Source organism: Gadus macrocephalus, chromosome 1, assembly GCF_031168955.1.
Source record: "Gadus macrocephalus chromosome 1, ASM3116895v1".
NCBI lineage: Eukaryota > Metazoa > Chordata > Actinopteri > Gadiformes > Gadidae > Gadus > Gadus macrocephalus.
Window position 1 is genome coordinate 15,769,973 of NC_082382.1, and position 21,541 is coordinate 15,791,513.

The 21,541-nt window shown below is 42.3% G+C and overlaps 1 protein-coding gene and 1 long non-coding RNA gene across 6 annotated transcripts in view; one reads left to right on the plus strand and one right to left on the minus strand.

Annotated features, from left to right (window-relative positions):
- Positions 1-21,541, plus strand: part of LOC132455270 (deoxynucleoside triphosphate triphosphohydrolase SAMHD1-like) — a 117,316-nt gene that overhangs the window by 72,388 nt on the left and 23,387 nt on the right. The window contains exons 2-7 of one of the 5 annotated variants that reach the window (XM_060049136.1): positions 888-912; positions 1,127-1,287; positions 2,756-2,871; positions 3,012-3,094; positions 5,455-5,613; positions 6,110-6,210. The exons of 3 other annotated variants lie outside the window; for them this stretch is intronic. In XM_060049136.1, the coding sequence (XP_059905119.1) occupies positions 888-912; positions 1,127-1,287; positions 2,756-2,871; positions 3,012-3,094; positions 5,455-5,613; positions 6,110-6,210 (645 nt within the window). Of the gene's footprint in view, positions 1-887; positions 913-1,126; positions 1,288-2,755; positions 2,872-3,011; positions 3,095-5,454; positions 5,614-6,109; positions 6,211-13,996; positions 14,137-14,310; positions 14,380-14,978; positions 15,084-15,715; positions 15,836-16,065; positions 17,268-21,541 lie in introns of those variants that run through there. One more of the 5 variants, XM_060049114.1, reaches the window with a different exon arrangement.
- The window catches only part of LOC132455380 (uncharacterized), a 61,176-nt gene that overhangs the window by 29,734 nt on the left and 9,901 nt on the right, over positions 1-21,541 (minus strand). The window lies entirely within an intron of this gene.

Genomic DNA, 21,541 nt, shown 5'->3' on the forward strand with positions numbered 1-21,541 from the left:
CACACACACACACACACACACACACACACACACACACACACACACACACACACACACACACACACACACACACACACACACACACACACACACACACAGACACACACACACACACACACACACACACACACAGGGCTGCCGGACTGGGGGTGTAAAGTGGACAGGCTTGGGGGGGCCCAAGGCAGAGGGGGGCCCATGGAATGTAAAAAAAATAATATATATATTTTTTAAATCTTCTAACACCCCCTAGTGGCAGGAGCCCCACATTGCGCTCAGTGGCCATATGCCCCCTAACCCTCTTGTATACAGGGCCCAGAATTTGGTGCTACGCCCCTGCACACACGTCTAGCCAGCCGAGTGTGCCAAATTTCGCCGTTAATTAACGGCGAATTGTGGCTCACTCGTGCTTGCCATACACACACACACACACGCAGAGACATCCTCTTCGACAGACAGACAGCCCCTTTTCCAGGTGCGGCACGGGTCGCGTTTCCACCGCCAAAAGTGGGCGTGATCCGGACTGAGCCGTCTTGAGCCGTGTTCCTGATTCCTCGGACGCCAGCCTTCCGAGTCGGAAGTCGGGAAATCTCCCAGCTTTCTTGCGGCATTTCTCAAAGCCCCCTTTTTGTCTCATCTCTCGGAATTCTGAGAGCAGACCGAGAGCAGTGATGACGCTTAAATTCAACAGTTTAGCATGCTAAATGATAAAAGGATAATATATATAAAAAGGATAATGTCTTTACAAATACAGTTGAATTTTAAATTCGAGTGTCTTTTTGAAACTTACCTGCAACTTGCACGCCTGTCGAACTTGACGGCAAACTGATATCAAGCAAGCTACTGATGGCTGTGTTGTGTTCTCTCTCATTCAGCCGAAATCCCTCAAGACTTAATGATCCCGGCTTTAACACGGTAATATACAAACAAAGTAAAGCTACAAGTTTTTGCCACAAACAGCGTTACATTAAGCTAAGCTCAAAGTTTGAATTGTTAAGGTTTGCTGAAACAAAATCTTGTAAAAATAATTTCCACCCTGTGAAGAATAATGTAAAACTATAAAGCCTGTATTTCAAAATAAGGGTACAAACAGCTTTAACAATGTTTTTTCTCTCCTCTTCTCTTTCAGGTGTTTAATGACCCCATCCACGGGCACATTGAACTCCACCCTCTTCTGGTCAAAATCATAGACACACCTCAATTCCAAAGACTGAGGAACATCAAGCAGCTCGGAGGGGTCTACTACGTTTTCCCCGGAGCATCTCATAATCGCTTCGAGCATTCCATTGGGTGTGTGTGTGTTTGTGTGTCAGGGGGACACCTTGTACGAGGGTTGGGCCAGTGTAACAGATTTTAAACCATTTTGATAATTAGTCAAGTCCCGTATCGTAGCGCTAATATCTTTACCACCAGATGGCACGCACATGTCCACGAAGCAGCTCGTGACAAGTGGAACATCATGAGTTATGCCTGGCACAAGCCTGACAATTTTTCAAAGTTTGCACAGCAAACCGGTAATTCCCAATTCTGTCCCCACAACCCAGTCCTGATCCTCAAAATTCCCAATTAGAATCTTGAGAGCAAGAACATGACTCAAGCGTAAAGAAATCTGGCGGACAGCGGCCATGCTGTGCTAGATGTTATATTTGTGGAAGATTCTAAATAACTACTTAAGAACTTTGGAAAATGTTGTGTTCTCAATTGGCTAACATCTTTCCAGTTAGAGCAACAAAACGTGACACATTAGCGGCAGCCATTTTGGCCCCAAATTTGATAATTGTTGTTATTGGACCAACCCCAGCCAGGAATAGGGCCGCACAATATGGCAGAGCAAATAAACATGAGTTGGCAGATTAGTTTGGTTCCCAGATTAGGAAAAACACAGATAAACCTATGCTAAACTTTGCACTTATTGTGTACGACCATCATTAAAGTATTTGCGAAAATGTTAAAATTAAAGATAAAATGACATAGAACTACATTGACATTTATTTAATGGGTTTAGGTATGATGATGGGTCTGAAAACTAAGTTGAAAACCAAAGATCTTTAAAAAATGTGTTTTAAATTCATACAATCCATGTGGACATTACTTCATATGACAATGAGGCTTGAAATGGGGTTTTAGACATCGTACCTGAGTTTGCGTCAAGTAACTACAAGATGACGCGCCCTTTACTCGATTTTTCGAAGTAAAAAAGTCCCACCCTGGGCTGCAAATCCTCGTGGGGCAGATCCTGGTCGAATGGCAGTACTTTTTTTGTTTGTACTAATTTAAAATTTTGGGGACAAAGTTTGTTGTCAAAATATTCACGTTTCGCAAACCTACATTGTTGAAAACCAGTGTTTGAGGCTCCCAACCAAGTTTATTGTGGAGCGTTTGTGGCTGATGGCCTGAGTTATAGTCAGATTGATTGGAATCTGGGTGGGGCTGCACACCTTGGGTGCATTCAGAATCAAAGCAGGCACACAGGTCAAACCAGCCATCACCACAGACAGCTCTGACATGTTGGTATTCAGCAGCTGATCTGCATGTAAACATCTTGCCAATTACAATAGATTAGCTTTTACCTGTGGCTTGGTGTCGGAGGAGACACACCCCTGGCTGGCACCCACTGGCATGTGGCAGGGTTAACTGACACTTATATTGCAGCGTTTAACTGGGTTATCTTTTACTGGTCACTTTTGTTTGTATCTAACCAGATTCTCTTCGGCAACGTTAATCAATTAAAGCATCTTTGTTAATTTATTGTTTGCAGAGTTGGGTACCTGGCTGGAAAGCTTGCTAAATCTCTGCAAAAGAAACAGCCTGAACTGAAGATCGATGACAGAGACATCCTCTGTGTGCAAATCGCTGGCCTCTGCCATGAGCTGGGTGAGTAACAAGAGCTGCACCCCAACCCTTACCCCAAAACATCCAACATAGGCCAGTTTCTGTGTGAGCATGAAACGAATGAGGGATTGGTTAATAATGAATGGTTTCAAATTTCTAAACACATATCTCTCTCTCTATAGGACACGGACCTTTCTCTCATCTGTTTGATAAGAAGTTCATTCCTAAAGCACGTCCAGATTTGAAAAAGTACAAAAAATGGAAGGTACTGAATGATTCTCCCATTGCTTTCTCCAAAATTCCGCTCCCTGTTTGTTCCGGGACATTTCACAGACCCTTATCTGGCAACATGCTAAAACAAGCCAAAAGTCTGGCCTAACGTTCCTAAACTACTAACTTCTATCCACATCTCCAGGATTCCAACCTAAAAACTTTAAGCTTTCAGAAAGTAAAACAAAATGTCATCTCAGTTTAAAAATTAGAACTCAAAATGCCTGATATAAGTTAATGAAAGGTGTTGTAGGTAAGATAAGAGATTTGTTAAGGGAAGAGGAATGAGTGGAAGAGAGCAAAATTTGGTAAATATACAACCCTCTGTCTAAACAGAGCCTCCCTCCCAGCTCCCTTCATCGTTTCTCCTCCGTTTAAATGATAACGCTATGGTTGCAAATGTGATTGATAGGCAAGAAGAATCCAGAATCAATCAGGGAAGGGCCATTAATTGTTAAAATCTAAAATGCTTATGGCTGGTGGATGACTATGCCATTTCTAAAAGATTATACTCAAATTATAGCTCTTAAACAACTATAATTTAAGCATAACACTCCAAAACACTGAACGCATCCTTGATACAGTTTTCTCCATTAAGGCAACCTATTGAAAGGGGGAAACTGTAACTTTTCCTTCTCTTCATTAGCAGTGTTAAGCAAGAATCAGTCGGTTCTTCAATGCATATAACCCACCGAGGATTAGAATTAGTATTAGAATATAATCTATACTAGAGTTTTCGCGCTCAACCTCTAGTTGTAATTAACAGGGGTAATTGTTTAATGGAAAGTGTAGTATATCAATAATTAAATAGCATTTACTGTTATTCAAGGCTGATAAATGCATTGACATTTTAAAATACAAGGCAACTACTATTGGTTAGTTGAAAATAATAATCATCATTAAGATTAAACATCTCTTCCAGTGTCCTGGCCAAGACAGGCAGTAGTAGCCTACAGTCACACATAGCATACACACAAAACATAAGCAAAATAAAACAACTAAAACAGTCGGCAGGGGGGAAGGGGGATATTAATATCGCAAGACATTTCGGGAGGCTCATCAAGGAGTAGAGTAAAGTGTAGTCTTTTGAAATGTAAAGGTTTTTATATGACAAAATGAACGACCTGCCGTTGCTTGTCGAGTGAGAAATTGTCTCTTCCCTCATTTTATCACAATTGATATAGTCTATAGACAGAAGGTCTTACCTGGGAGAGTTTGTAGACGGTGGAGCTGTTATGTTTAAAAACATAACATCTTACCTGGGCGAGTGTCGCTGCGGCGTGTGCGCGTGCATATGTGTTCTTACCTGCGCGTGTGCCGATGGCACACCTGTGTGTGCGTGTTTTTGTGTGTGTGCGCTTCCATGTACGTGTCGCTGCCTTTGTGTTGACGTGCGGTGTAATACGTGTGCTTGTGTGTGTGTGTGTGTGTGTGTGTGTGTGTGTGTGTGTGTGTGTGTGTGTGTGTGTGTGTGGTGTATGCGCAGGTGTGCGTTTCCGTGTATGTTCGTGCGCATGTGCGTGCTTGTGTGTGTGTGTTCTTGCCTGCGCGTGTGCCGATGGCGGAGCCGTACGTCTTACCTGTGCCTGTGTGTGTGTGTTTGTGTTCGCGCGTGTGTGCTCTTCCGTGTTCGTGTCGATGCCTTTGTGTTGACGTGCGGTGTGTGCGTGTGTGTGTGTGTGTGTGTGTGTGTGTGTGTGTGTGTAGTGTGTGCGCATTTGTGTGCGTTTCCGTGTATGTTCATACGCATGTGGGTGCTTGCGGTGTACATATGCATTCACGCTTGGCACATGCGCACTTGAGTAACTTGAGTATCTTGAGTGTCACAGTGTGACAGGCCTGCTTTTATAGTAGTAAGATTTATCCCACTGCCTGGCACCTTCTGAGTCCACCAACTGTCTTTGCAGCAAGTCATTCAACATGTTTTAAAGAGGTTGTTCTATATTCATTTACATATTCAGGTCCTCAGTCCTTAAGTTGCAAGCTCTCAACAAAAGCTGAGAGCAAACCTCTTAACTATGCATACGTACATCATATTCTATGACTAAAACAGGCTACCATAGGATGAACATTATTATCCATAGTCAGGCAATAATGTTTCAGCTGATAAGGGTTTGGCGTTTGCACTGTTAAAGAGTATTTGGCTGTAGCTCTGTTAACAAAAAAATAAGACAACAAGTTAAGGTAATGTGTGTGTGGAATGCATTCATAGTGCTTTACACATATCCACTCACTGTCGGCGGTGTCCGCCATGCAAGGCAGCAGCTAGGTCGTAGGTCACTAGGTTGGAAGCGGTAAGTGTGAGGTGTCTTGCTCAGGGACACCTGAGCAACCTGTGTGTGTGTGTCATTGCAGCACGAGAAGGCATCGCTAGACATGTTGAACCATCTGATTGCTGTTAACAACCTGGAGCCGGTGATGAAGGGCTACGGGCTGGAGCTGCCAGTGGACCTCTTCTTCATCGAGGAGCTGATCTTTGGGAAAAGGACCGACCCTGATCATCCAGAAATAAAGGTGTGCACAATGACTCTCCCAACAGAAGGGTTGAAACAATGGCTCTCCCAACAGAAGAGAATGTACCATGACTCTCCCAACAGAAGCGATGGTACTCTCCCAACAGAGGAGTTTATACAATGACTCTCCCACATAGGGGTTAGTAAAGTGACTTTCCCAATAGAGTGGCCCCGGTATATACATTTAGATTTAGTTAATTCGTTATCCAAAGTGACTTACAAGTGAGGCTAACGACAATCAAAATTGGGGTGACTACAAAATATCTCCTGTATAGAGCTTGAAGAACTTACTGTTCATAACCTCCTCTCACCATAGCCTGAAAAATGAATTGTTCTCTAACAGAACCCCCTAGTTAGACTTGCTACACCGCATATCAGGCCTTTTTCAGTTCACACTCATTGGACTCAGAAAAAGGGTTTCCGTTGAAGTGAGCTGCTACATTGCTATGTTCTATTTCTATTTGTCTGTTGACCGTTTCCTCGTGCTGTCGTTACAGTTGGAATACAGAGGCCGTAATCCGGAGAAGTATTTCCTGTACGAGATTGTGTCCAACAAAAGGAACGGCATCGATGTGGACAAATGGGATTACTTTGCGAGGTCAGTCCTTACTCTGTTCACTAACCTTGTTTGTGTATTGTGTGAGATGTTCCTGCCACTTTTCTTTAAAACTATGCAAGATATTCACTGCAGCCATCAATTATTTGAGGTGCGGGTCCGTTGGGGGCAGGATATTGTGGTGGCTCGGTGGTTCATGGCTTTATCCCAAATGTCCATTTAGCCGTAATAGCGGGAATTGCGTAGTTATAGTGCGCTAACTTGATCTCATTCCACAAATCTGTTTAGCCGTATTATAGAGGTCCTCTTTAAATCCTGTCCCACTTGTCAAGCACAAAGATTTTTCCAACAACAAAATATCTATAAATGAGTTTCCTGATTTAAGATGAGATTGTCTTTTATTTGATTGGATATATGAGTGAACCTTGTACCTCATGCCTTGCAATAAATAATAGCCTGCCAAAAAATGTTTTTCCCTATATTAACAGGCAAGGTATGTAGCGTCATATCGCTTTGGGTTGGATGCCCTAATACTAATATTCCTCCCAATATGATTAGTTGGTCATATTTTTAAATACTAAAATGTATTTCAATTGAGAGATGACTATTGGATGTAGAGTAGAACAATATTAGGCCATCATATAATTCAATAATACAAAGGAATACATTTAGGATATAGAGGACCAAACTCCCAACCAGAGTTTGCAGTAGGCCTACTACATTTACCATGGTTAAAAATGCCTGCACAAGACTGTAAGTGACTCTTTTAGAAATAATAATGATAATAATATTAATAATAATAATAATAATAATAATAATAATAATAATAATAATAATAATAATATTAATAACAATAATAAATATAGTTGCGAGCAGCAATGTGGGGGTCAAGCATAATGGGACTTGATAAACTAATTTTGCTGGACGGACGTTATTGGCTAGGTGGCTACATGACGACCGTCTCGGTAATCGTAATACCGACAGCCGGTGGGATGAACTAGAGCGTTATACTGGAATGGACTTGCTGCTAACAACGCACCCCTAAAAGTCAAATCACACCAAATTATTTGGGCATCATCAGGATAGGGTCATAAGACTATGAGCCAAGTTTGGTTTGGATGCATGAAGGCCTTGCGGAGATATGAGCTCACTTCCTGTTTGACATACCCCTGAGGTCAAAGGTCAGCAAATAGTTTGGATGTCCCCAGAATGATGTCATGAGTCTATGTACCAAGCTTGGCTATGATACGTTAAAGAGATGCTGAGAACAGGCTTACTTCCTGTTTGGCTGCTTTGCCGTCAAGTTTGATTGGCTGTCACGGCAAAACGGTTTTGAATTTGAGAAAGCTGTTTTACACATTTGTTCAGCTTGGTCTGAAGATCATATATGCCAAGGTTCATGAAGATTGGACATAATTTGTGGCCTGTGGAAATGTACAACTGATTTTGACAACTTTGAACATGGCGGCGAATTTCTGAGGTTGCCATGGGAAATATTTTATTAGCTATATGGGGCGGTCTGACAGTATCACCAGCAGTGGCGGCAGGTGAATTTTATTATAGGGGGGGCAGAAAGTTTGTAAACCAAACCCCTGTAGGGGGGTCTGGGGCCATCGTCCCCGCAAAGATTCTTTTGTGTTTTTCATATAAAAACGAAGCATTCTGGTGCATTCTGACAAAATAATAAAGACAAAATAGAACATTTCCTTACAAAGACGAATGGAGCCGGGGAACTAAGTTTTTACTTAATTTATTTGCCTTGTAGAATTCAGCAAGATTAAACGTGCAAATACATCCATAATAATTGGGAATTACCGGTATACACAAGTTAACATTCTCTCTCTGTCTCTATCTGTATGTGTGTTTGTGAGAGAGTGAGAGAATGTGATTCTAAAAGGGGTGAGTGTGTTACGGACAATCTATTGTGCTGGTAACTTCACTCATAAATCTTTCTACAGTTAAGTATGCATTTAGACAAATACGATAAAATATCAATATAATATGTGCAACCTTTTATGTGTGGTTGTTCAAGACACACTGAAGGCATGATGCCACCATAGGTTTGCAGGGAACTATATACAATATGCACAATGAAGGCATGATGCCACCATAGGTTTGCAGAGAACTATTTACAATATGCACACTGAAGGCATGATGCCACCATAGGTTTGCAGAGAACTATATACAATATACAGACTGAAGGCATGATGCCACCATAGGTTTGCAGAGAACTATATACAATATAAACACTGAAGACATGATGCCACCATAGGTTTGCAGAGAACTATAGACAAAATACACACTGAAGGCATGATGCCACCATAGGTTCGCAGAGAACTACAATATGCACATTGAAGGCATGATGCCACCATAGGTTTGCAGAGAACTATATACAATATACACACTGAAGGCATACGATGCCACCATAGGCTTGCAGAGAACTATATACAATATATTTAATTTCCAATTTTTCTGAATTGGAACGTCGATTTACAGGAACTTCTTTGAGAGACGAAACGGAATTACGCACATTTGCAGCCATGTTGAAATCAGCAAGTGACTTGATCGAAGATATCCCTTCAAGCTCTTTGCTCAGTTACGTATGACGCAAGCACGTTAGGGTGAGTCCCCAATCCCCATTGAAAATGCATTTAAGGCTCAATTTCCGAAAAAAAAAGTTTTAACATTAGAGTCAACGGAGAAGGCTTGGGCTATTTTCCACGTCGATGAATTCGCCCACATAGGCGGGACCATTTGAAACGCGACTTGAATCTGACGATTCTGATTGGACAATGACAGATAATAGGTCTAGAACACTGAAAACTACTTATGCCGTGATAGAATAAAAAAATAAAAAAAATCCTCTTTCTACCAGTTGGTAGTGCGTCGTCCAAATCGCCCCTATACACCATCCGGACCTGATTACCAGACATTGAAAAGAAGTGTGTAATATACTCACGTGAAGAGAGAGGAGTTAAAACACGTCTTTGTTAATTATAGCGCCCCCTATAGGTCAATGATCAACATGATGATGTCATGGGTCTATGTACCAAGTATGGTTATGATATGTCAAAGGGCTGCTGAGATATTTCCTGTTTGGCCGCTTCACGGTCGAATTTGATTGGCGGTAGCGGGCAAACGGTTTTGAATTTGAACAATATTTCGATGTTTTTTTATCAAGAATGGCCTGTAGATCATGTGGCCAAGATTGGAGATGATTGGACAAAATCTGTGATAGAAGTAGCATTTTGAAGGTTTTAGACATAAACCAAGATGGCGGAAAATCCATCATGGCGCAAAATGGCGTCATGGGGTGCGTTGAACTCGACTTGGTTCAAGAATTCCAATGATACCTTGTTTGTGAATATTGGATGAATGGGTCGAAAGTTCTAACTGTACGTCCACACCAGGAGTGACACAAAGTTTCGCTGCGAATTTTTCTGTTCGCTTTGGTCTCTCAAGTCGCTCATGACGTACAATTCAATTATGCAGACGCATTTAAAGGAGCCGTATGCGTTTAGTAGGCCCTACAGACAGCCATATCAAATAGTGAACTCTCCCATACACCTTGGCCATATTGCCGAGACGGTTTTGCTTGTTCGATAAAGTGCTTCGACAACAAGTAGGACAGTGATTCCCCCCAATATAAAAAAAATCCTAAAATGTAGGCTAATTACAACCGAGAACAAAAAACCCTGCGTGCTGTAGTAGTTAAAATATGTTTCACTGATCTGCAAATCATGATCTGCACTCATTCGTCGCACTCAAAACAAATAGACATTGGCGCACATGGCTAATTTGCACACATGCACAGGACTGGTTGGCTCCGCAAGGCAAATAATGGAACATATCTATCTATCTCGGCCTATCTGTCTATCTATCTATCAACGCGTGTCTAGTTTTAATGTGATGTATTGTGTGTATGTCCAGTCAGACTTGTTCTGTGTGGTCTTGTAGGCTACTGTCCTGTGTGGGCCGAACCACCTAAATGGATTCCCGACGATTTGTGTCGTTTGGTATTAATAAAGACTTGACTAGGCTATCTATCTATCTAGACTATTTAATTAACAATTATTCACCTCAGGCTCCGTGAATAGTGGGGAATAGAGGGATAAAAGACAACAGATATATCCCTTGTCATTTGTCCCTCGTCTTGTCGATTAGTTTGTTTATGTGACGATTTCAAAAACTTTTTTTGTTTTTGTTTAAAGCATGCTACACGCGATTGGTTGGTTAGATTGGTGGCATGGAGAGCAAATTAAAATGATTCCCGCTTAAATACGAACGTTCTAGATGTCATCATCATCATCGGGTGCCCATCAACCTACAGCCGCGATTAATACTTCAGCCGACATTTTGTTCAGTGAGTGAATAAAGGTAGGTATAGGAACCAAAGTGCCTGCCGATGTTCCCTGGGATCCACGCAAGCGAAGAGCGTCTACATTCCGATTGGCTGTCAGTGTTTGGACGCTGAAGCGAATCATAGTCATTTGCATAAAGTTACAAAGTTTTCAACTTCTTTTTGATGCTCTGGTCGCTCAACTTTGGCCGCTGGTAGCGTTGGTCGCTTTGGTCGCTCTTGCCCATAGAAAGCGAATGACTTCCGGCGATTTGGTCGCTCAATTCGCTTCTGGTGTGGACGTACAGTAAGCATGAATGCATGTCCAACTTTGACCTGTTGGTGGCGCTAGAGCTGATGAGCTAGCGACCTCAAATTTGCTTGAGGGCTAATGGGCCAGGGCCCCGTTTCCCGAAAGCATCTTTAGCCTAAGGGGATCGCAGAGTGGGTCGTACGAGCATCGTACAGTTTTCACACCGTTTCCCGAAAGCATCTTTGGTAGTCACGAGTCTCAATCACTCTTCGACGTGCATGAAAACCAGCCGCGTAGTTATGAGGGAGGCCGTCCTCACACCGATCTTCCTCGTCGTCATCGTCCCTAATGTCCTCCGGTTCAACCCAAGCTACCCCAGCCTTAGCTGCAATTTTGTGCAACATAGCTGTCACACATATCACAGCGCATGACTTGGCCGGCGAAAACTGGAGCCTTCCGCTGGACTTGTGAAGGCATCTAAAGCGCAACTTCCACCTCCCGATCATGCGCTCAGGATTAGGACTGATATATATGTCGGCCTAGGCTTAATCAATTGTGTTTTAATATCTTTAGCATTCATATTATTGCAATCTATTATTTTCGTAGGCTACTCTGCGGTTGGCCTTGATGGGGAGATATTTTAACCCTTTTTAACCCCATTTTCCTCCGACATTCCTGCGTCTCCCCCTGCGTCATAGCCCGTTTCAGCACCATGTCAGTGGACAGGTACAATCCTACGTTCCTCTTGAGTGCAGCGAATGCTCGTTCACGTTAAGAGGAGTTTCGGGAAACGCTCCAAATAAATTATCGATGGTTCGAAGGGTCCACCTTTCGCACCATCTTACGAGCGAAGATCCATCGATATCGGGAAACGGGGCCCAGTCCTGAACCAGTGTGCCAAATTTCACAACTTTTCACCAAGGCGTTCTATGGGCTGCCATAGACTCCCATGGAGGTAAAATAATAATAAGAAACAGTACGAAAAAAATAGGTTAGCTCGCAACTTCGTTGCTTGACACCCAAACAGTACGAAAACAATAGGTTGTCTCGCAACTTCGTTGCTTGACACCCCATTCATACAAAAACAATAGGTTGTCTTGTAACTTCGTTGCTTGACACCCAACAATAGGTTGTCTCGCAGCTTCGCTGCTTGACACCCAATAATAATAGTGGATATTATAGGGGATCTAAATTCTTATTGATATATGGACCTCTTAACCATGAATGTAACCTTTGACTTGACAGACAATAAAGTCAGTTAGTTGAGTTGTTTTCAGTATGAGGGGTTTTGAGGGGGTGTTATGGGGGAGAAGAGCGAGTGGACCCAAATGCTCGACACAGTGCAAATAATAAGGGGCTTCACTGAGAGCAACAAATAAGTTACGGCAGGAAAAGGGACGAGGAATTTGTTTGCAGGCAGGTAGACAGGCAGGTAGTCGGCAACAGGCGAGTAGTCGGACAGGCGAGGATTCGGCAACAGGATGGTCGGCAGACTAGACACAGGGAGAAGACAGTTTGGCGAAAGCGACCGAACACTACAACCAACAATCTGAACACAGGGAGGGGCCAGGGACGAGGTACTGACTGCTAGGTGTGAAACAACGATCTAGCGATGATTGTCTGGGGAACCCGGAGAAACTACTGTGTGCTGATGGAAGATTGCCGGCAGGTGGGTAGAGCGCGGTAGATGAACGGGTGATGAGACTGGCCCCCACACAGAAGTGGACGGCGTGACAGGAGGAGGCTCAATGCTGCTCTCATGAGAGACAGGAGTCATTTACATTTAGGGCATTTAGCAGACACCTTTATCCAAAGCGACTTACAATAAGTACATTTGTAAGAAGAAAGAGAGACAATATATCGCTGTCGGTACAGTAAGGATGTTTATAGAACCAAGTGCCAAGCACTAACAACTGCTAGGTTAACCCCTTCCTCGTATACAACAAAGATAGCTAGGATCACATGCTACACAATGCTAAGTACCATTTTTAAGTGCAAGGACGTACTATATACAAAAAGTGTGTAAGAGGGGGGTAAGGGGGGGAGGCTATGCAGAGTCGGTAAACTCTGAACAAGTGAGTCTTGAGTGATATGAGGAACGGAGTCAGTGATGCAATAAAAAAAAGATCCTAATAGCTTTGGTTTAACCCATGAAGGCTGTGAAGAAACTAGAAATGAAAATGTAAATCGAATATCTTTCACATTTTTCTCCCAGAAGGCCATCCAACCAGACCTCCATAGCCGTCAGGGTTTCTCTATCCACGCAATATTCTCACCTTTTTTACCCATTACCTGTTTGTAAACCCCTCTACACCTTCCTGCTCCATAATGACTGGTATCAGAATTCACTGCACCACTTCTTAATATATTCTTTGAAAATCTCCTTAGTGACCTAACCGTACTCAATACACCCCCACAGCTGCCAGGGACATCTTTCTCTCTTGATCAACCAATCAATTGAGAGACAAAGCAATAACCTGTAAAAGTAATCCTGCACTATCATGTCAATGTATTCATCCTTTCCATTCCTCATCTCAGAGACTGCCATCACCTGGGCATGAAGAATAACTTTGACCACGACCGCTTCATCAAGTTCGCCAGGGTGTGTGATGTGGACAAAGCAGAGGAGAAGCAAATCTGTACCAGAGACAAGGTCAAATGATCTCAGACTTCTGTTTTTAATCTGATTGAAGCAGCTCTCTAATTGGTCCTATATTTAACTAAGCATAACTGTGGGTATTCATTCAACAGGAAGTGGGCAATCTGTATGACTTTTTCCACACAAGAAACTGTCTCCACAGAAGAGCCTACCAGCACAAAGTAACAAACATTGTTGAGACCATGTAAGTACTGTGTCTGTGCCAGGTACTATAATAATTACGAAAGTAATTGTTTTCCAAACTGAGTCTGATTGTGTTTTTCTAACTAGGATCACAGAGGCCTTTGTATTGGCGGACCAACACCTCCAATTCGAGGGGTCAGATGGGCAAATGTTCACAATGTCAACAGCTATAGATGACATGGTGGCATACACCAAGTTGACTGGTTAGTGCTGAGACCACACTGTGCTGTGGTTGGCTTGGCTATTGCCTTTTGCAATGTCAAAGACTAATTATTTCTTACCCCAAGGGTAAACCTACCCTAAGGCTTCCTTAAGCAAGATGCCTCACCACTATCTGCTCCTTATTCTAAGATGGACTATAAGTCACTTCTGATGTGTGTGTATGCCCCTGTAGACAATGTCTTCGAACAGATCCTCTATTCTACCTCAATGGAGCTGGCTGGGGCCAGGGAGATCCTAACAAACATCCACAACCGTCGCCTCTACAAGTGTGTGGGCCAGATCTATTCAGCAAATGAAATCAACGTTGTAGAGGTATACGTGTGTGTGTGTGTGTGTGTGTGTGTGTGTGTGTGTGTGTGTGTGTGTGTGTGTGTGTGTGTGTGTGTGTGTGTGTGTGTGTGTGTGTGTGTGTGTGTGTGTGTGTGCTAGAAGTGACAGAGAAACAAATCCATGACAGTTTTGACGCTCTTTCCCTGATCTTTCCAGGAGGCAATTGGTATGCAGTTGGCAGGTGGCGAGGAGATTAACCTGACCTCAAACGACCTCATTGTCAATGTACGTCCTACTGTCTCTTAGTGGCATCAAATCTATGCTGATTTTAAAGATTCCCTTTGAGAGGTTTGTGGTTGGTCTGATAGCTCTGTGGTGGGAATCAGGTATGCAAATCCTAGATGCAGTTATGATTTACATTTCAACAATGTCCTCCCTTCCTACATGTATCTGTGATTGAGAAGTGTTGCGTTAACTTGACAGGCAAGATAGCTTCCCTTAACCAACCAGGGAGTAATTGCACCGATTGGTATGAAATGATCCGGGACTGTTCTAAATGGTGGGACGTGGCCCAGGCGTGCAGATGAAAGATATCAGAAATCCAGTTAGCTGCTGTTGTATTAAGCAGCGTGAAAATATATATAAAATAACTCTGTTAGTTGTTGTTTTTAACAATGACTATTGCTTTTCCACCCATAATTTCACTGCACATTATAAATACCCACAACCATGCATGGAACAAATACGTGTCTGCTTTAAATTGAAAACATACCTTTTATTGATTTGTTTTCTTGATCAACCTATGACATGTACTATATTCTTCCCTCTCTAGCGCCATGCATGTGTCAGTAAAAGGTGTAATGTCTCCCCGTGGTTTCTCTTAGGTTATCAGGATGGACTATGGCATGAAGGAGCAGAATCCCATCGATCACGTACGTTTTTACAGCAAGAGAGACCCCAACAGGGCCATCATGAGCCCCCCGGGCCAGGTAAGAACTTTGCCATTGAACACAATTATTTTTAAAAGCATGATATTGCAGTATAAACATATATGTATTTGAAGGATAATACAGTCATTTATAAGGGTTATTGTGATGAATAGTAAACACTGACTTCCCAATCTTAGACTGGCATTACAGTGCATACGTGAGATAAGCTGAAAACTGGGCATCATTGGGGCAGCATTTCAGAGTAGACTCACATTATAACTCAGCGTTACAACTGTAGTCATGTTGTTCAAAAATTAAACAATTGGAGTAAAAGTACCACTAGTGTGTTTCCACACAAATAATGGTTGTTAATTTAAAAAAAACATTGAAAATGTATTTGAACAAAAATGTTGTTGTCCTTCAAAACGCCTGGACATTTCACATCATGGACAGCTCGCCCCTGCTTTACAGTAAAGTATTGAGGATCTGGTTTTGTCTCATGATATGAACCAGGAAACCTCCATCTTATGGTGATTATGATTAGAAAAGCTTATAATATTTACTGTTAACATTATCAAAATGAAGGTGTTATGTCCATATATCTCTCTAGTTTCGGTACTCCTATGCTCTACTGAACCTGAACATGTCTGTCCCTGACTGTGCTTCTTCTTTGTTCCGGCTCCTGTCCACAGGTGTCCACGCTCACCCCAGAACACTTTCAGGAGTGGTTGATCCAGGTGTACTGTAAGAGGACTGATGAGGAGAGCCTGGGGACGGCCAGGGAGCGCTTTGAACTGTGGTGCAACTCTCTGGTAATAATATATTGCCTTCAGTTTATCGCTCCATGTGGTTCAATTTTTTCAAATTAGATTGTTTTACAACTGTGTAGCTAGATGTAGGAGTTGAAGCAAAGCTTTTATTTTAGGTTATTGATTTTTCCATGCGATGGTGGCATCACTAATCCCATGGTGGCATGTTAACGTGTTGAAGATGTGACCTGTTTAGTCTCGTTTCTTAAGTTCTTTCTCTTTCTTTCTTCAAGAATTGAGATGTGAACCCTCCGGAGCTGGAAGCTAATGAAGGCCCAAACCCAACTTGAGTTTTGACAGAACAAAAAGATATACGATTTTCCTTGTTCCTTTTTTGATATTGGTATGGGTAGGAAATTGGATGGCTAAATTACAATATTAATTATTTAAATCCACCATTGTAACCAGAAAATGGTCTTTAATCAAAGTAGGAGGCCGTTGAGGGCCAGTGCTCAGGGTTATACACTCAAAAGCTTATACAACTTTAACTTTCAGTCTTCTAGTTCAGTTTTATCACATAACCAGCTGCTGGTTTTGTTTTTGTTTCTTTGTTTCTCTTCATTTAGATATGCATGTTCTGTCCATAGTTTCCATGTTACCTTAAGGGGAATGTAACGCTGAGAGTTTTCATGCAAGAACTCTTTCTAGTGTTTCTGGATTGATTCGATTTTTACATGAAAGGCAGGGTAAGCTAATTATTTTCAAACTATTATCTCTCATATTTGTTGAAATTCTTTTTATATGCCGACAGCAATCAATATATCAAGTGATCGGACAGAAAAACAAGGGAAATCCGGTATCCTTGGCGGTCGCAAGCCTGTAATAAGTCTGTTAAATCAATTCAACACACTTGAATGTGTATTTGTATGCAGTGGGTTTTAACTTCATATATTTTCATCGTTTCATATTTTCGTACTCATTTAGTCCAGGCAATAAATGACCATAATCAAAGCAGGCTACAGACACCATAATGAATACATAGTCATAGTCTTGTTCATTGTTTTCTTGTGGTCTATTTAATATTAATTTTGTTGAAGTGTTCTTTTTCATTTTCAAAGTTTGAACGTCTTCCTTAATAATAATAATAATAATAATATTTATAATAATTTGGGGTAGATTCGTCCTATGTTTGGGTTACTAAGGTAAACATATCACAACGCTTGATACATTTTGTTCTCAGTGTTAGTGTGTGTGTGTGGGTTGAAAAAAAAAGATATATTCCGTCTACGTTCATGTTAAGTGCTCTTTTCAAAGATATATTATGATATAGGCAAAGGTTGTATTAAGGGGCTCAGGAATAGTGCTTAGAAGAGGCTGCTTGCTGTTTTGCTATAAAGGTTAACTGAAAAGTATATTTTCAAAAGATAGAAAGAGGCTGGGGCAAAAATTGTAATGGTGATGAAAAGAATAAACGGCTTTGTCCTCAATGTCTAAATGTTTCCTTTGTAACCACCAGAAGGCAGCATGACGCGTTTGACTTCGTTTCTCCAAGAAGGCATCCGCGGTCATCTGTTGAACGTTTCCTATTTGGAAATAACTTTTAAAGTATACGTCATCAATAAGTATTTAAACTTTTTTTAACAAATGAAAAAAGGTGTGTAGACTAGTTGGTCTATAATGAACCTCAATTTGTATTGTTTTTTATCTTTTAAATGCTCATATATCCACGTTTACCATAATTTGGGTTATTCTGGTTAATTTACCAGTAGGTAGTAGTTGGTCCTTTCAACCAGGAAGACCATCATACAGGATGTAGGGACACACACACTTCCACATCCTTTGGCAGTGATTATCATGGGTGAGACCAGAAACAAACACTACAGAGCGGTATAGGAACAAGCCAACTGCCTGCTAGTATTTTAATGCTCTTCATCCTCCCTGACCTGTTGCTCTCTTTCTGGCGCCAGTGGTCTCAGCCCCCCGCCGCCATGCCGCACACACGAACATGCCCCTCTGTGGATAATTGAGACCAGCTGTTGCAAGGTGCCTTCTCTCCCCCATGCCCCCCCCCCCCTTGCCTCTCACTTTGCACCCCCTCAGTGTCCCACTGCACTTGCCTCTCTCTCTCTCTCTCTCTCTCTCTCTCTCTCTCTCTCTGTCTCTCTCTCTCTCTCTTTTGGTCTCTCTGTCTCTCTCTCTTTTGGTCTCTCTGTCTCTCTCTCTTTTGGTCTCTCTGTCTCTCAGTTTAACAACTTGGCAACTCCTTCTTGTTTATCATCTACTATCTTGTCTATAGTGGCTCAAACGATACCACAAGTGTTTATTCATCTTCATCTTCCCTGGCGGGACCCATCTCGTAGCATTGACATCCACAGTCCATAGTCCAAAGACAGATGTTCAAAAGTACACAAAAAATAGATATTTCTCTTCAGTCACTGGAATGTAAATGTAAATGTTCATTGGCAAAGAACAGCAAAGTCCAAAGAACGTGTAGAATGAGCACCAAAGAAAATGCACAGACAAGGAAAAAGTATTTGGCTGACCCAAATCTCAGATCCAGCAGTCCTTCTCTGTTACAGCAGAACTTCTGGGGGCAGACGGCTCAGAGCCTGGGACGCGACCAGAAACCGCAAGGGGGGGCTGTGTAGAGGGTCGGAGGAGGCGGTTAAACAACGACTGTAGGGCGTTTGCAACACAGCCGACAGGAACAGTTTAATTAAATGTGAATTGCAGCATTCTTCAAAGAAAGTAGTCCAATCCGGATCGCTTTTAACTAATTTCTTCGCTCACTACTTCCTTTATTTGTTAAAGTATTTCGGTATGGTAACTACGGAGCAAAAGAAGGGGAAGTGTGTTGAACACGTGCTGAGCGACTCCCAGCTGATCAAAACTCTAACCCGCCAGTCTGAGCTACCAAGATTTTCTGACCTCCAACCTCTCTGTCGAGATTGATCGAGTCAAGTGGGCGTGGCCTATGTGACGTATTAGCCTCGGCTTTTTCGCCTATCTAAAGGTGCTGCCTTCTGTGGATGGAGCAGCCTTCAGTAAGGTCTTGCTCCCCTTGTGGCTATGTACAGTATTTACGGCTTTTATGTTCGGTCCTGCTTCCTAGTGACTATGTGAGGGTAGCTTATGTACTTAAAATACGTAACAGAATGAAACTGACGCTTGAAACAAACTCTTTTACAGACCCCAAATATATTTGACCTAGAGGTGGACTAATACGAAGAAGTAGATCTTTCACGTTTCTATCTTTTATTCTATTTAAAAACACACATGCAGTTAACAGGAGAACTATTATGTTGTGTTCCAGCGTCCCGCGCCCTTGGGAGACAGCTGGACGAGCAGGCATCGCTAGACATGTTAAACCATCTGAACGGGCTGGTGCTGCCAGAGGACCTCTTCTTCATCGAGGAGCTGATCTTGAGTCTGTTTGACACCTGTACCGTACCCAAGTACGATTGCCCCCCGTTGCTGTGCCGCTGGCCTGGGCTCACACTTGTGGTGTGTTCCTGAATCCTCGGACGCCAGTCTTCCGAGTTGCACATTTGACGTCACTTCCATTCTCGGAGCCTTCATAGCATTCCTGTTCGACTTTGTTATTGTGGCATGAAATAGGCTAGTCGTTGTTTGTTGTTAGCTACACTAGCCTCTTTAGCCAACCAGCCCGAAAACAAACAACACAACTTTACATTGTATTGCACGCACAGCAAGACCATACAATGTATAAATTGGTGACCGGAATAAAGTAGCAATGTAATCAAGAGTGTAAGAGCATTTAAAATCAACATTAAGATGACCTACGTGGTACAAATACAACAAAAATAATCGTTTCACGAGCACAGTCATTTTGTTGAGAGCGTCATCACTGCTCTCGGTCTACTCTCAGATTTTCGAAAGATGAAGACATAAAGGGGGCGTGCCTTCGAGAAATGCCGCAAGAAAGCTGGGAGATCTTCGACTTTCAACTCGGAAGTCTGGCGTTCGAGGATTCAGGAACACACCATAGGCAATCTCAACTGGGCCTGAGTACGGTTGCCTCTAGTACATACGTCCTCACGTCGTAATACGTCATCACCAAGCGTCCTGCTTAGTAGAAGAACCTCCATGAGAAGAACACAGAGAACAAAAGTGACACTTTACTGACTTTGATGCTTATTTGGAGCCGTTTTACTCAGATACAGCCCTTTCTCACTGAGCGTTTTTACACTGCCAAATAGTCTGTTTTATGCACGCCGCGCGTTTACACTCCCCGAGGTAAATTGCCTGCTTGAGCTAGAGTGAAATCCACGAGTTGCTGACAGTGGTGGGTAGAGTACTGAAAATCTATACTCAAGTAAAAGTAAAATTACCTCCTTCAAAATCTACTTTAGTAAAAGTAAATATTCCAATTTGAAAACCTACTTGAGTAAGAGTAAAAAAGTACTTTGTTTTAAAGTTACTCAAATTACAAGTTACTTTACATTTTTGTATTGGAGTGCTTGGATCAGTGAAAAAGACATAACGTGTTAGTATGCGTGAGTGAGTGAGGGAGAGAAAGAGATGCACTCCTAAAACATTTCTTCACAAGTTGTACAACAAAAGCAATATGTACAACAAAAAATATAATTTAATTTCAAACAAATTTGCATTAAGCTCTGTGCATGTGACAAAAGGCAAGAGCTTTGTAGGAACACAACCAATTAAACACAAACGAGACTGACTTGGTTGGCTGATTGGGCAATCAGATTTATCCAGCCTACGCACATAGCATGCACGCACCCTCACAGAGCCAGACACGACAATGACGAACAAGTTTGTGAGTGGTCTGCAGAATACAGTGTAACATAGTTTCTTTAGAATTATATAAACTATAGCCTACGTGGACCGTAACTCCGCACCCCCTGGCGAAAATATCTTCCTGCGCGTCTGCATCCATGCGTTTCTAGTCCTCAGTCCCAACGTAACGGTCGACTCGTCTCCTCGGCTATGGAATCGCAACTTTGTTGCAACCTAGGGAAAGCGAGTCGCTAACGTGTACGCTTGTATTACAGTCAACGAAGATAATATTTTTATCAAAATACTAATTTTAATGAAAGCACAATGGAAAATGTAATTGAGTAAAGAGTAGAATTCTAAATCAAATATTTACCCGAGTAAGAGTAAAATTACAGACTTAAAAAAGGAACGTGAAAAGTACTCGTCACCCGAAAAATTTATTTTTTCCTCATTTGCGTTACTTGTAATGCGTTGCTGATCCTGTGAGAGAAGGTGATGCAGTAGTATTAAACAAAGACGTTGAAAGATGGTGTGATCTACAAGTGAGACGCAGAGGAGCTGTCCTTATGAGGCTTTGTCGGGATAAAAAGCAAGATGTCAGCAAAATAAAGAATATGTTGGCGTTTTTGCAATTGGTGTCTTCATTCGGGAATATGCAAAGCGGTCTAGACTCTGTGCGCAGCCCCGCCTTCTCCAGTGAACCAAGAAAGCCTACGCCGTGACGAACGGGGGATTTTTGACCAAAACTCAAGTTCACTATCGCACCAACTTGAACCCACTCGTGAACCGCTTGCCACCATGTTTATTGTTTAATGGGAAAGAAGGGTCGCATTGACTATACGTCATCCAGCTCAGGTTCCGTAGCCGTGCGTGTGTGCGTGTCCGCTCATTAGCATCTGTACCGTGGCCTGAGCACACCTCTCCGAATTGTGCTCAGGCCACGGAATTGAACTGTACTTGAGTACGGTTGGCGTGCTCACACTAGCCAAACGATCTAGACTTTAGGGGCGC